The sequence below is a fragment of the Eurytemora carolleeae genome, unplaced genomic scaffold (genome assembly GCF_000591075.1).
Source record: "Eurytemora carolleeae unplaced genomic scaffold, Eaff_2.0 scaffold1979, whole genome shotgun sequence".
In the NCBI taxonomy this organism is placed as follows: Eukaryota; Metazoa; Arthropoda; class Copepoda; order Calanoida; family Temoridae; genus Eurytemora; species Eurytemora carolleeae.
This window is the reverse complement of record NW_019397875.1, coordinates 16,133-31,145: the sequence shown is the minus strand read 5'-3', so window position 1 is coordinate 31,145 and position 15,013 is coordinate 16,133. Positions and strand designations below refer to the sequence as shown.

Genomic DNA, 15,013 nt, shown 5'->3' with positions numbered 1-15,013 from the left:
ACCAAACNTTATCATTTAACCTGTAAACTAGTTTGAAATATACATTATTATTATTATTATTATTATCATTTGCTTTATAACTGCAAATGCATTAGTAAAATTTCTTAATATCTGAAATAAAACTAGAAAATGCGCGAAATTTTAGAATGAAAAACCGGGAATTTTCCTTGCAAAGTATTAGTTCGTTTTTTAAAAAACAGATAGAGTTAGTGTTTTGTCAAATATTCATCTATAACATGATATTGAAAGCAATAAAATATATTATATTAAATATTATATTAAACTAGTGTTTGCCTAATACAAATATTATGGAAAAAATACAATTCATAATCCAAGTAAGTTTACTATGAGGTATTTTTGAGTTCATGGTTTATATTACCATGATTTACATTACATTATAATTATATATTTGGCCATGATCAACACCCGTATTGCATTAGTTTTTGTGTCTGCTGCTATGCAGTAATTTCATAAGGAATAACACTTAATGTCAAAAAGGACTTTTTCCTATTTATAAAGGTTATTAAAATATTTCAAGTTTTAAGTTTGTCTAAATAGACCATTAGAAATTTAGCTTGTAGATATTGTAAGCTTGAAAAAAATATATTCAATATTCAATATTCAATATTCAATATTCAATATTCAATATTATCAAACTAGTGTTTACCTAATAAAAGTGGAATGTTTAAAAAAACAAATCACAATCAAATTAAGTTTTTTTATAAAAAGTACTTTTGAATTAATGGTTCATATTTCCAAGGAATGACTAAACTTACTTTAGAAACATCTGTTTGCCTTTCTAGAACCATAATAGTATTTGTATCTGCTAAATACCGTAATTTCAAAAGAAATTATACAAAACGTGAAAACGGCTAAACCGTTCCAGACCCAAGGGAAGGTTAATGGTTTTTTGTTGTTTGTTTATATTGTACAAAGACAGGGGCGTACTAGGGGAGGGGACGAGCTCGCCCCCCCCCCTTATGCGTGCCCCCTCTGAGGGGGGGACTCATGGGGGGGGGGAACTTTTAATATTACATCTTCCTCAGACAATCTACATTCTACATTGTATTGCATTGCACTCACCCAAACTAACAGATTAAAAAAAGAATTAAAATATATTCTGATTTACAACAATGCCCTTTAAAGCTTTGTCTGATCAAGTATTTCATTAAAAATCCATGTTTCCTATTTTGAAAACTGAATATTTTAATTTGTGATTTCTCTACAAAAATGACTCGCGCATTTCTTGCTTCAGAAACGATGGAGAAATGAAGGTTTCAAAGGTACATCGGACATGCCACTCTATAAATGGAGGGTCACTTGAAATTGTGCATGTACTCCATTTAAGTATAATTACATCGTATAGAAAAAAATGCTTTAAAATCTCACTTTTTGCCCTTAACTAAAAAAGTTTCATTAAAAAAAGCTTTAATCAATACTGCCTTCAGTGTATAAATATATGTTTGATATCATATTTTATTATACAATATATCAATCCTATGAAAATGTAGTCATTTTTCTAAAAACGTTTCCATCTATTGTTTTCATCCCTTGAAGCTTACACCACAGTATTTAGAGGGATTGCCTGATTTTGTGCCCCCCCCCCCCCGGCAACATTGTGCGGACCCTTAAGAAAATTACATAAATTTAAGTTTACATAATTAAAAAAAAAGGTATCAATATTTTTTTCCAAAAAGGGGTTTTTAATGAGGAGGGCACAATGTTGCTAAGGGGGGAGGGAATTTTTTTGGCGAGCTGACGCACGTTAAATGTGCCCCCCCTACACAAATGCCCTTGCACGCCCCTGTACAAAGAGAAGATGCTCGGAGATTGAGTCACAATTAAAAAAAAATGAAATAGAGGATGGGTGTGAAGCCACTAAAAGCCTAGTAGTAGTAAAAGTTATATTTTATATTTTCATATTTAACAAGTCAAAATACTAATAGTTGCAAAGATATAGTGATTGAAAACCTTAGGTTTTAAAGATATTGGGTTTAGAAAACCCAATATTTGTGCTAATTACTCAATTTGATCGACTTAAGATCTCAAAAATTTGTTATTTCCAATTTTGCTTTTTCTTACAAGTGTTTCTGGTTCAAAAACAATGAATGAAACTCTTAAAATTTAACTTAGAGAAACGACGATACCTCCACAATATTGATCAAGCAAGAGTTTAAATGGTACCTCCACAATATTGATGAAGCAAGAGTTTAAATGGTACTGTTGTTCAAGGTTACAATTGATATGACAGTCCACTGAAAAGATTTAAGATTCTAATATTATCAAATTAATTTGATGTATATATTATCTAATGAATTATAAATATAATACTAGGCTTTTAGGGCACATTTTAAAACAAAACAAATAAAAAAAGTTCGCGGATTTTATAAAAATAATACGCAGATTTTATAAAATAATTCGTGGATTTTTAAATTTAATGAAAATCGAATTTTGCAGTTGCAGGAGGCAAATTTTTGAAAGGGGAATGTCCACATATCCATTCAAAGGGTGGCGGGGTTTTCTAACTTCGTCTTAGAGATTTCTCTCTGATTTTTTGCATGTAGGCCTAAAATTTGGTCTAGTTTTTAATCAAAAACCAACGTGGGGGAAAAATAATTTTTCCTCTGATTTTTCCCGCATTTTTCAGACATTTTTCAAAAACTTTGAGATATGTACATGTACCGTCTAAAGTCATCATTATTGGGTCGGGGAACTCAATTCAGGACTCTAAATTGCATTTCCCCCTCTCCTTATACCATTTCCCCCAATTTCCGGCATTTTCCCCCTCCTAAAGGCCAAATAAGCTAAATGTTATACATAATTAAATATTGACGTTTTAAATGTATTTTATATAATGTGTGTATGATTTACATAGTTCATTAATCTATTTTGTTAAAGTTTACAAATGTTTATATAATAATCCTCATCATCGAACTTAAATATAAGTTAATATTATCATGTTTATTAAGAATGGTTTTCTTAGTTATATATATATATATATGCTTAATCTTTTGAATAGTATAATAATATACCTAATATATAGATATATATCACGATTTTTTTCAAATGGAAATAAATCCAATATTTATTTGTAAAATTGAAAATCCGCAAAACCTATTTGTGAAAATCTACAAAACATCTACTGAATAAGGAGTACGAGAAAGGGCGAAATTGCAACTGGTGAGTATTAATAAAGGGTAATACAGAACATATTATATTAAAATCAAAGGATATATATAAGTTTTCTATTGTTGTTGTATCTTAAAATGAAAGCTTTTCTTAAGACGGATTAAGTCGGATCAAGGAATTTCGGTACTGTTTGCTCCAGGCAAGGTCGAAGCAACAAGAACAGGGATTCAACCCATTCTACCAGGAGATTCAGGATTGTTTTACTCCAGGCAAGGTCGGAGCAACAAGAGAAGAGATCCAACCCATTGTACCAGGAGTTTCAGGACTGTTTTGCCCCAGGTAAAATGGGACCAAGGAGAGAAGAGATCTAACCCGTTCTACCAGGAGTTTCAGGACTGTTTTGCTCCAGGCAAGGTCGGAGCAATGAGAAAAGAGATTCAACCTGTTCTACAGGATTTTCGGGAGTTTTTCCTCCAGGCAATTTCGGAGTAACAAGAAAAGAGATTCAACCCATTGTACCAGGAGTTTTAGGACTGTTTTGCTCCAGGCAAGGTCGAAGCAACGAGAGAAGAGATCCAACTCACCTACCAGGAGTTTTAGGACTGTTTTGCTCCAGGCAAGGTCGAAGAAACGAGAAAAGAGATCCAACTCACCTACCGGGAGTTTTAGGATTTTTAACTCCAGGCAAGGTCGAAGCAACGAGAGAAGAGATCCAACTCACCTACTAGGAGTTTTAGGATTGTTAACTCCAGGCACAAGAGTGGGAGTTTCAGGATACAGGATACAGGATACAGGATACAGTATACAGGATACAGGATACAGGATACAGGATACAGGATACGAGAGGAGAGTTCCGACCCATTGTCCAGGTATTTTAGGACTGTTTTGCAAATTGGATCAAGGAGAGAAGAGATCTAACCTGGAGTTAAAATCATAATTTAAAGGTCAAACATGTACCCAAAGTTAAAGTTATGTTTTCAAAATGGTTATTTAAAGAAAAATAATGATATCTATATCTTCCACATTTATGTTAAAAAATTGTGGAGATCTTTATCTATACTGAACAGTTGACGGTTTATGCAGCAAAAGAAAAGCAAGAATATTGATAAAATTGAACAAAGGAGTTGGTCACTCAGCATCAAAATATAAAATCCTTTAATCCTTAAATCCTTCAATCCTTCAACTTTTCAATCCTTCAATCCTTCAATCCTTTAATCCTTCAATCCTTAAATCCTTCAATTCTTCAATCCTTCAATCCTTCAATCCTTCAATCCTTCAATCCTTCAATCCTTCAACTTTTCAATCCGTCAATCCTTCAATCCTTTAATCCTTCAATCCTTTAATCCTTTAATCCTTCAATCCTTCAATCCTTCAATCCTTCAACTTTTCAATCCTTCAATCCTTCAATCCTTTACTCCTGCAATCCTTCAATCCTTCAATCCTTCAATCCTTCAATCCTTTAATCCTTCAATCCTTCAATCCTTCAATCCTTCAATCCTTCAATCCTTCAATCCTTCAATCCTTTAATCCTTCAATCCTTCAATCCTTCAATTTATGAATTCTTGAATCCTTAAATCCTTCAATCCTTCAATCCTTAAATCCTTCAAACCTTTCATTTTTCAATCCTTCAATCCTTCAATCCTTCAATCCTTCAATTCTTCAATCATTCAATCCGTAAATCTCTCAAACCTTCAATCCTTCAATCCTTCAATCCTTCAATCCTTCAATCCTTTAATCCTTCAATTCTTCAATCCTTCAATCTTTCAATCCTTCAATCCTTCAATCCTTCAATTCTACAATCCTTCAATCCTTCAATCCTTCAATCCTTCAATCCCTCAATCCTTCAATCCTTCAATCCTTCAATTCTTTAATCCTTCAACTCTTCAATCCATCACTCCTTCAATCCTTCAATCTAATTCAATCCTTGAATCCTTGAATCCTTGAATCCTTGAATCTTTGAATACTGGAATACTGGATTTCTTACCTTTTTCTTGATACTTTTGCCAGTTTTGTTGGTTTAATACTGATTTAGTATTTTTCCTGTCCGTTCCTAAACTTTAAATGTCCGTCGTATTTTAGTCGAGTTTAAATGTCGTCTTTTCTATCATACTCTCTGAGTCTACTCGAGAACCCGACAACGCAACCTGAATCACTCAGCAGCGTTGAGTGTACACGGGGGTTGTCCACAGTAACCCCGTCGTGAATGTAAAGGCAGGTATAAATGTATATACACACAGTGTCTACTAGTGTCTACTATATCTAGCGAATAGCACAGATTAAAAAATCACACATGAAACTGGCAACGTGTAGAAATGTGAAGTGTGAATTGTTAACAAAACAGAATTTAGTGAATTCAAATTACAAATAAATTTGTAAACTCAATGGAAGAAGAATAAAAAATGATGGAAATATTTAAAAGTAAAAAATAAATGTTTAAGGTAATATTTTCTTTTTTCTTTTTCTTTTTATTATTTTCTTTACTTGGTTTGCAGTATAGACTTGGTGGGGCCAGGACTTTTTTTATAAGTTGATATTTACAGGTTGACATTCACATGGGTTGATATCAGGGGCAGCTCTTTGAAAAGGGGGGTCAAACTTGCTTGGCTCCTATAATTCACAAATAACACTGATCCACATTATTTCTAAATCGTGAAGGAACAGGGTGTCCCACAAAACATGACAGTTGGTGAATAGTTTTGAAGAGATAATAATGATAAATATTTCATGGCATCCATAATATATTAAAATTGATTTCTAGGTAAAATATATTTGAGTAATTTTTTTAAAATAGTATAGTAGTATACATTCATGTAAAAATCTTTGAAGATAAGAAAGGAATTGAGTATTTGCCACAAACTTTAACTTTCTAATCTCAATATATTTGCAACCTGTTGAGGTAAACATTTGATATTTTAAATTTAGATTTAAAGATCAAACATAATTCAAAGTCTAGTGATATTGGGTTGCAAAGATAAAGAGCTTAGAAAATTATAGTTTGTGTCAAAGGCTCAATTTCTTTATAAAATACAAGCTTGTTAACCCAGTGTTGCCCAGGTTACTCTTAGTTACTCTAGCCGTTTACCCGCACATGGTCGTAAATTACGATGTTAGTTACTGTTTGTTTCTCATTTTGAAAGTCGACCCACTGAACTTTGAATCTCAAAACCAAGCTGAGAAGATTTTTGTGTCTCTCCCGAGTTCCCCAAACAAGATTTGAGGCAATTTGGTCCAGACTTGCCTAAGTTATGATCGGACAAACAAACAAACAAACAAACAGAGCATACAACTTTATATATAGAGTACTTTAAAACAGGGGACACCAGGGGAATGGGTAGAAATATATAACTAATAAAATATATTATATTTCTATGTTTATTGTCATAATATATTAGTTGCTCAATGAACTGCATAAGTACAATATTTTATAAAGATATTCATTTGTTAATGTTTGTACATCACATAGAACAGATTATATATTTCATTTTTCTGTCCTTCTCTCAACCCTATCAAGGTTAGGGGGGTCTAAATCTATGTGTAACCTCTGACCTCACATTTGACCTTTCTGTTATTGAAGTTGAAAGAGTCAAGCTCTAAAATATAAAGAAAGGTAAACCACAGATCAAAAATTTTTTGGTGTTTTAATAGATTTCATTTAAAGGGTCCTTGTTTAAAATGCATGTTCTATTACATCGTCAGACTTTGACCTCCAAATATTAATGATCTCCGGAGGTCAAAATTTAGAATCAGTGAAAATGGGTCATGTTATGTATAAAATTATATGTTTTTGGTCATGGTAACATGGCCCATTCTCAGACATTTTCAAGTTTAATTCGTTTAAATAAACTATCATTTCATTTGTTTTCACAATGGGGTGTCTTCACAGTTTACGGTATAAAAGATCAAAAGTAAAACCATCCAAAAAGTAAACAACTTTTACAGGTTGATATTTACAGGTTGATATTTACAGGTTGATATTTACAGGTTGATAATTACAGGTTGATATTTACAGATTGACTTCTACAGATTGATATTTACAGAATAATATTTACAGGTTGATATTTACAGGTTGATATTTACAGGTTGATATTTACAGGTTGATTTCTACAAATTGATTTTTACAGGTTGATATTTACAGGTTGATATTTACAGGTCGATATTTACAGGTCGATATTTACAGGTTGATAATTACAGGTTGATATTTATAGGTTGATATTTAAAGGTTGATATTTACAGGTTGATATTTACAGGTTGATATTTACAGATTGATTTCTTCAGATTGATAGTTACAGAATAATATTTACAGGTTGATTTTTACAGGTTTAGATATTTACAGGTTGATATTTACAGGTTTATATTTATATGTTGATATTTACAGTTTGATATTTATAGGTTGATATTTACAGGTTGATATTTACAGGTTGATATTTACAGGTTGTTATAGACGAGTTTCACATCTAAGGTTTACATTTGAATTTGAAAGTTGATGAAATACTTTTTATGCAAAAATACGTGGAGAGGTGAAGTGGATATTTCTTTTACAGTAACTCGAGTTTTAAGTCTTCTTTAAAATTCTAAATTGACAAAATGTGTTTTTTAAAAATTTACAAAAAGTTACGAAGTGTATTGTAAATAAAACACTATGTTACTTTATTATATTATATTAGGTAATAAAAGGTAGTAAATTTTTAATCTGGGTCAAACAGTTAAAAATTCAAAAAGATAGGTTAGTAAAAGTATTCAAAACTTAAGTGTTTGTAAATGGTCTGTTTTTCATATCAATATTTTTAGTTACTATTATTGATCACTGGAATTAGTCTTATTTATAAAGACAACTTTTCATATTTTATTATATATGACACATGATGTCATTGAAACATGATAATTTCATCAGCCCGTTGTTACTGAAAAAAACGTTTGAATAGTGTCTATATGCAAAGGTATCCTACCTTTCCGCTGAAGTTATAAAGCGATAAATCGGCTATAACTAACTACTAGGCTGTCAAGTTTACCCTGAAATTATCCAAATAAGTGAACTCCTACTTTGGGGGTGGATACGTTTTCAGAATTTAAAGTAAAAATTATACAGTAATGTCGTCTTTTCAATAATAATTCTAGAAAATCTGCGAAAATCTTTGTGAATTATGAGAAACCAGAATAATGAGATAATAGAAACTAATAATTGAACAAGATTACTTATTTTCGATGATAAGATTAGTTTTTATTTTCTCAACATGTTCCTGTACNAACAGTTGGTGTCTAGTGTACGGTGTACAGTGTACAGTACAACAGTTGGTGTCTAGTGTACGGTGTACCATGTACAGTACACAGTTGGTGTCTAGTGTACGGTGTACAGTGTACAGTACAGCAGTTGGTGTCTAGTGTACGGTGTACAGTGTACAGTACAGCAGTTGGTGTCTAGTGTACGGTGTACAATGTACAGTATAACAGTTGGTGTCTAGTGTACGGTGTACCATGTACAGTACAACAGTTGGTGTCTAGTGTACGGTGTACCATATACAGTACACAGTTGGTGTCTAGTGTACGGTGTACAGTGTACAGTACAACAGTTGGTGTCTAGTGTACGGTGTACAATGTACAGTATAACAGTTGGTGTCTAGTGTACTGTGTACAGTGTACAGTATAACAGTTGGTGTCTAGTGTACGGTGTACAGTGTACAGTACAACAGTTGGTGTCTAGTGTACGGTGTACCATGTACAGTACAACAGTTGGTGTCTAGTGTACGGTGTACAGTGAACAGTTGGTGTCTAGTGTACGGTGTACAGTGTAAGTATTCACTGTAATTCCGCCGAATGTTCACGATGTACTGTCAAATGCCTTTGAACTGAACTTTCGTACATAAGAATGTTAACCAACGTACTTCATGCAGTACTAGTTAGGGAACCCAGCGCTGCCCAGATTACTAAAAATTGTTTAACCGCACTTGATCGATTTTACCGGGAAACTAAATTTTCGCTATTAAAGTCAACCCACTCAGAGTCTTAAAACCAAGCTAAGAACATTCCCCGTCCCGTGGATCTTCCGAGTTCCCCAATCAAAATCGGTCCAGGGGTTCCAGAGTTATGGTCGGACAAACAAACAGACAAACAGAGATTACACAACTTTTTATTTATAGATATTGTGTACTGCATGCAGTTTTCAATGTAGAGAAATAAATCATTTCACAAGAAACTGGCTTTTTGAATAAGAAATACAAGGAAGCAAGGATGTAATGCAAGGAAAGTTATTTCAGAAGTGTTCGCATCTTTTGTACTGCAGTGTACTGTTTCTGGGCGGTAATGTAAACACAAGACAGATATTACAGCCTGACAAGGGATCCATCTTTCACATAAAAAATCAATGACATATTCTGGTCATTGGAAACTATTATGTGAATTAACAAAATTATCAAATTTAATGCTTTTAACCTCCTCGGATACTAAACGAACACTAATATATCTATTCTTGTTTACAAATTCCGCCCAAAGAGAACTGGTTTCAATATGTACGCAGAGTATACACGACCGCAATTAACTTTCTTTGCATTATAACCTTGCAGGGAAGGATGCCTTTGGACAGTGGAAATACAGTGTACGTACGTTAGTAAATAACAGAAGATCTGCAGTACATTAAGAAAGCAATACATTTAGAAAATCTGCAGTACATTTAGAAGATTTACAGTACATTTAGAAGATTTGCAGTACATTTAGAAGATTTTTAGTACAGTTAGAAGATTTTTATTACATTTAGAAGATATGCAGTACATTTAGAAGATATGCAGTACATTTAGAAGATCTGCAGTACATTTAGAAGTTTTTTGTAGATACTAATTGTTTTGATCCACTTCTATATTTATTTAAATAATAAGAAAAGAAAATAAGTATTCAAAACTGTTCTAACATCTAAGTGGAAAAATGTGTTTGACTGTTCTAACTTCTATGTGGAAAAACGTGTTTGACTGTCCTAACATCTAAGTGGAAAAACATTTTTGACTGTTCTAACTTCTAAGTTGAAAAACGTTTTTGACTGTTCTAACTTCTAGGCGGAAAAACGTTTATGACTGTCCTAACTTATAAGTGGAAAAATGTGTTTGACTGTTCTAACTTCTAAGTGGAAAAACGTGTTTGACTGTCCTAACTTCTAAGTGGTAAAACGTGTTTGACTGTCCTAACATCTAAGTGGAAAAACGTTTTTGACTGTTCTAACTTCTAAGTTGAAAAACGTTTTTGATTGTTCTAACTTCTAAGCGGAAAAATGTGTTTGACTGTCCTAGCATCTAAGTTGAAAAACGTTTTTGACTGTTCTAACTTCTAAGTTGAAAAACGTTTTTGACTGTCCTAACTTATGAGTGGAAAAATGTGTTTGACTGTTCTAACTTCTAAGTGGAAAAACGTGTTTGATTGTCCTAACTTATAAGTGGAAAAACGTGTTTGACTGTCCTAACATCTAAGTGGAAAAACGTTTTTGACTGTCCTAACTTATAAGTGGTAAAACGTTTTTGACTGTTCTAACTTCTAAGCGGAAAAACGTTTTTGACTGTCCTAACTTATAAGTGGAAAAATGTGTTTGACTGTTCTAACTTATAAGTGGAAAAACGTGTTTGACTGTCCTAACTTATAAGTGGAAAAACGTGTTTGACTGTCCTAACATAAAAGTGGAAAAACGTGTTTGACTGTTCTAACTTATAAGTGGAAAAATGTGTTTGACTGTTCTAACTTCTAAGTGGAAAAACGTGTTTGAATGTCCTAACTTATAAGTGAAAACGTGTTTGACTGTCCTAACTTCTAAGTGGAAAAATGTGTTTGACTGTCCTAACTTATAAGTGGAAAAACGTGTTTGACTGTTCTAACTTCTAAGTGGAAAAACGTGTTTGACTGTCCTAACATCTAAGTGGAAAAACGTTTTTGACTGTTCTAACTTCTAAGTTGAAAAACGTTCTTGATTGTTATAACTTCTAAGTGGAAAAACGTTTTTGACTGTCCTAACTTATAAGTGGAAAAATGTGTTTGACTGGCCTAACTTATATGTGGAAAAACGTGTTTGACTGTCCTAACTTATAAGTGGAAAAACGTGTTTGACTGTCCTAACTTATAAGTGGAAAAACGTGTTTGATTGTTCTAACTTCTAAGTGGAAAAACGTGTTTGACTGTTCTAACATCTAAGTGGAAAAACGTGTTTGACTGTCCTAACTTATAAGTGGAAAAACGTGTTTGACTGTTCTAACTTGTAAGTGGAAAAATGTGTTTGACTGTTCTAACTTCTAAGTGGAAAAACGTGTTTGACTGTCCTAACATCTAAGTGGGAAAACGTGTTTTACTGTCCTAACATCTAAGTGGAAAAACGTTTTTGATTGTTCTAACTTCTAAGTTGAAAAACGTTTTTGACTGTTCTAACTTCTAAGCGGAAAAACGTTTTTGACTGTCCTAACTTATAAGTGGAAAAATGTGTTTGACTGTTCTAACTTTTAAGTGGAAAAACGTGTTTGACTGTCCTAACTTACAAGTGGAAAAACATGTTTGACTGTCCTAACTAATAAGTGGAAAAACGTGTTTGACTGTCCTAACTTATAAGTGGAAAAACGTGTTTGACTGTCCTAACTTATAAGTGGAAAACCGTTGTTCGGAAAAAATCTCGATGTTTCTTATTTTTAATCAGAAAAAATGGTGTCCTGAATAATAACAGCTAAAGGTTAAAATCCTAAGAGGCTAGTTTTAAATATATTAAAATTTCTGTTAAATCTATATGTTTTACGATCGTTGACATTTTTCATATTTTATCTATACAACGAATTATTTAAATGTTAAAGGGTTTAACTTTTTATAATAATAATTGTCTCTAGTCTTTTGTAGCTTCTGAAACCCAAGTTGTGAAAATTAAGGTTTTAGTAGATGTTGAGTTTTTGCCAAAAACTCAAATGTTTTAATTCCCTTATCTTAGCAACCTGACGTTGTAAACCTTTGATATTTCAAACTTAGCCTATTTGATATAATGATGTAGAGTTTATGGCAAAAATTCATTTTCTTTGGAGAAATATTTGTTAATATTTTCAATTGAAATCGATTGATTTATTTAGCAAGTACAAAACTGATCAATTTATCAATTTGTTTATAAATTTTTCAATTTGTTGAGAAATTGATTAATGATTGATAAATTGAATAATGTTTGATAAATTGATTAATGATTCATAAATTGATTAATATTTGATAAAATGGTGAATGGTTGATATGATTAATGATTTATTAATTTGATAAATGGTTGATAAATTGATTAATAATTTGTTTATGAATTGATTAATGGTTGAGAACCATTACGTTGATGAATTATTTAATTTTGTAAACAATTCATTCATTAAATTGTAATTAGTTAGGTTCTTTAAAAATTTGATTTATTGATTGATAAATTTGTTATTTAGATGGAGATTGATGAGATTTATCATGAGATTGGGGAATCTGGAAAACAGCAAATAAAATATGGTGCTGTGCTGTTTCTCCTCAAGGTTAGTAAAACAGATAATGAAATATGGTGCTATGCTGTTTCTCCTAAAGGTTAGTAAAACTGTAAATGAAACATGGTGCAGTACTGTTTCTACTCAAGAATAATAAAACAGTAAATTAATTAGGGAGCTGTGCTGTTTCTACTCAAGAATTATAAAACAGTAACTCAAATATGGTGCTGTGCTGTTTCTTCTTAAGGTTAGTATACCATTAAATCAAATATGGTGCATTGCTGTTTCTCCATAAGGTTAGTAAAACAGATAAACGAAATATGGTGGTAATTTCCTAGAAAGCGATTTTTGGAACCCCCCCCCGGGCCCCTCCCCCTCCTTTCAATTTTGTACATGGATCTGAAATGTAAGACATTTGGCCGCAGCGCTCCGCCCAGAAAGTGTCTTAACCCAACCTAACCCTAAATAAATAATATTTAATTGAAAATTGTTGAAAAAGTGGTCATGTACAAAATTGATAGGAGGGGGGGGGGGGGGCGGGGGTCCATAATCGTTCTCTAGGACAGACCCAATATGGTGAGGTGCTGTTTCTTCTCAAGAATAATAAATCAGCAAATCACATATGGTGCTGTGCTGTTTCTCCTCAAGGTTAGTAAAACAGATAATAAAGTATGGTGCAGTGCTGTTTCTTCTCAAGGTTAGTAATACAGATAATGAAATATGGTGCAGTGCTGTTTCTCCTCAAGGTTAGTAAAACAGATAATAAAATATGGTGCTGTGCTGTTTCTTCTCAAGGTTAGTAAAACAGATAATGAAATATGGTGCTGTGCTGTTTCTTCTCAAGGTTAGTAAAGCAGATAATGAAATATGGTGCAGTGCTGTTTCTCCTCAAGGTTAGTAAAAAATTAAATCAAATATGGTGCTGTGCTGTTTCTCCTCAAGGTTAGTAAAACAGATAATCAAACATGGTGCTGTGCTGTTTCTTCTCAAGGTTAGTAAAACATTAAATCAAATATGGTGCTGTGCTGTTTCTTCTCAAGGTTAGTAAAACTGTAAATCAAATATTGTGCTGTGCTGTTTCTTCTCAAGGTTAGTAAAACTGTAAATCAAATATGGTGCTGTGCTGTTTCTTCACAAGGTTAGTAAAACAGATAATCAAATATCAAAAATTGGAAAAACAATCTAAAAACGATTGTTACAACACGTTCTGTTTGCATCTTTGTTGGATCGTTCTTGCAGTTTGTTTTGGACTAGTCAAAATTTGACACACTTTAACATAGGCAAATGGTTAGAAGAAGAAAGTTAGAAATTATTTGCTGCTCTTGCACCGTGCCAAATTTCGACCATGAAAGAAAAGGGAAAATCGAACCAACTGAAAGCAAATCACTATTGATGTTCTTCGAAGACATTGGAACAATAAATTTTTCTTTATATTTTAGGTATACACTCCTTTTATCATCCTGCAGTACACATTTGTAGCCAGGCCTACACAATTTCAGTGCTACAGGTAGGTTTTCTGGAACTAACACGAACAATATTTCATTATTTGTCCAGAAATAATAATAAATAAATGAGTTATTTTAGAAAAAGACTTATGAATAAGCTTTAAGTGTTTCTTGCGTTACCAGGCATAAGACTGGGGACCTGAAGGTTCAAGAAATTTACGCTAGGTGTCTCGGATCGTTCAACTAAACAAGCCAAATTTCCTCCAATGAATTTTTAAAAAGATTTGTTCTTATTTTGTTGTAAAACAGTTATTTTCTGGTTTCAAAACTATTTTGGGAATAAATAATCTTCCATGAAAATACTAGAAATTTAAAGACTAAATAATTAATTATGGTAACCTATAGTTTACAGTTATATAGGTATAATAGGACCCTCATTATTTCAGTTTTAATTGTATTTTAAATACATTTTGTTTTAAAAATTTAAATATATGTAAGCCCAATTTAGCAAAGACAGGATAATATGTGGACCACACCTATTTCTCGTCCGAACCACACAGCTATTTCTCGTCCGGACCACACCTATTTCTCGTCCGGACCACACCTATATATTTCGTCCGAACCACACCTATTTTTCGTCCGGACCACACCTATATATTTCGTCCGAACCACACCTATATTTAGTTTGGAAATGATGTTTTCTTATTTTACTCCTAAACTACAACTTTTAGGTGATAGTGCGCTGGGACTATTATGATCTAAAACCAAAAAACTACATTTTTTTTATTTAAGGATCGGTTTTAATTTGCATGAGGGATTGTAAAACAAAGATTATTTTCATGAATTGTTTTATGCCTACTGTACCTTCAAAATATGTTCTTTTATAAATAAAATATTAATAAAATGGTTTTAAAAGATAAAAACTGTCAGCTCTGTCATTGATGATCAGTTAATGCCACTCAACAGGGGCGGACATAAGGATTCTGTAGGGGGGGG

At 32.6% G+C, this 15,013-nt stretch overlaps 1 protein-coding gene across 1 annotated transcript in view; it reads left to right on the top strand.

Annotated features, from left to right (window-relative positions):
• Positions 1-5,355: 5,355 nt before the first annotated feature.
• Positions 5,356-15,013, top strand: part of LOC111716172 (organic cation transporter-like protein) — a 13,044-nt gene continuing 3,386 nt past the window's right edge. Inside the window, exons 1-3 of the mRNA XM_023491602.1 lie at positions 5,356-5,567; positions 12,540-12,623; positions 14,012-14,079. Of these exons, the coding sequence (XP_023347370.1) occupies positions 5,559-5,567; positions 12,540-12,623; positions 14,012-14,079 (161 nt within the window). The 5' untranslated portion in view covers positions 5,356-5,558. The remainder of the gene's footprint in view (positions 5,568-12,539; positions 12,624-14,011; positions 14,080-15,013) is intronic.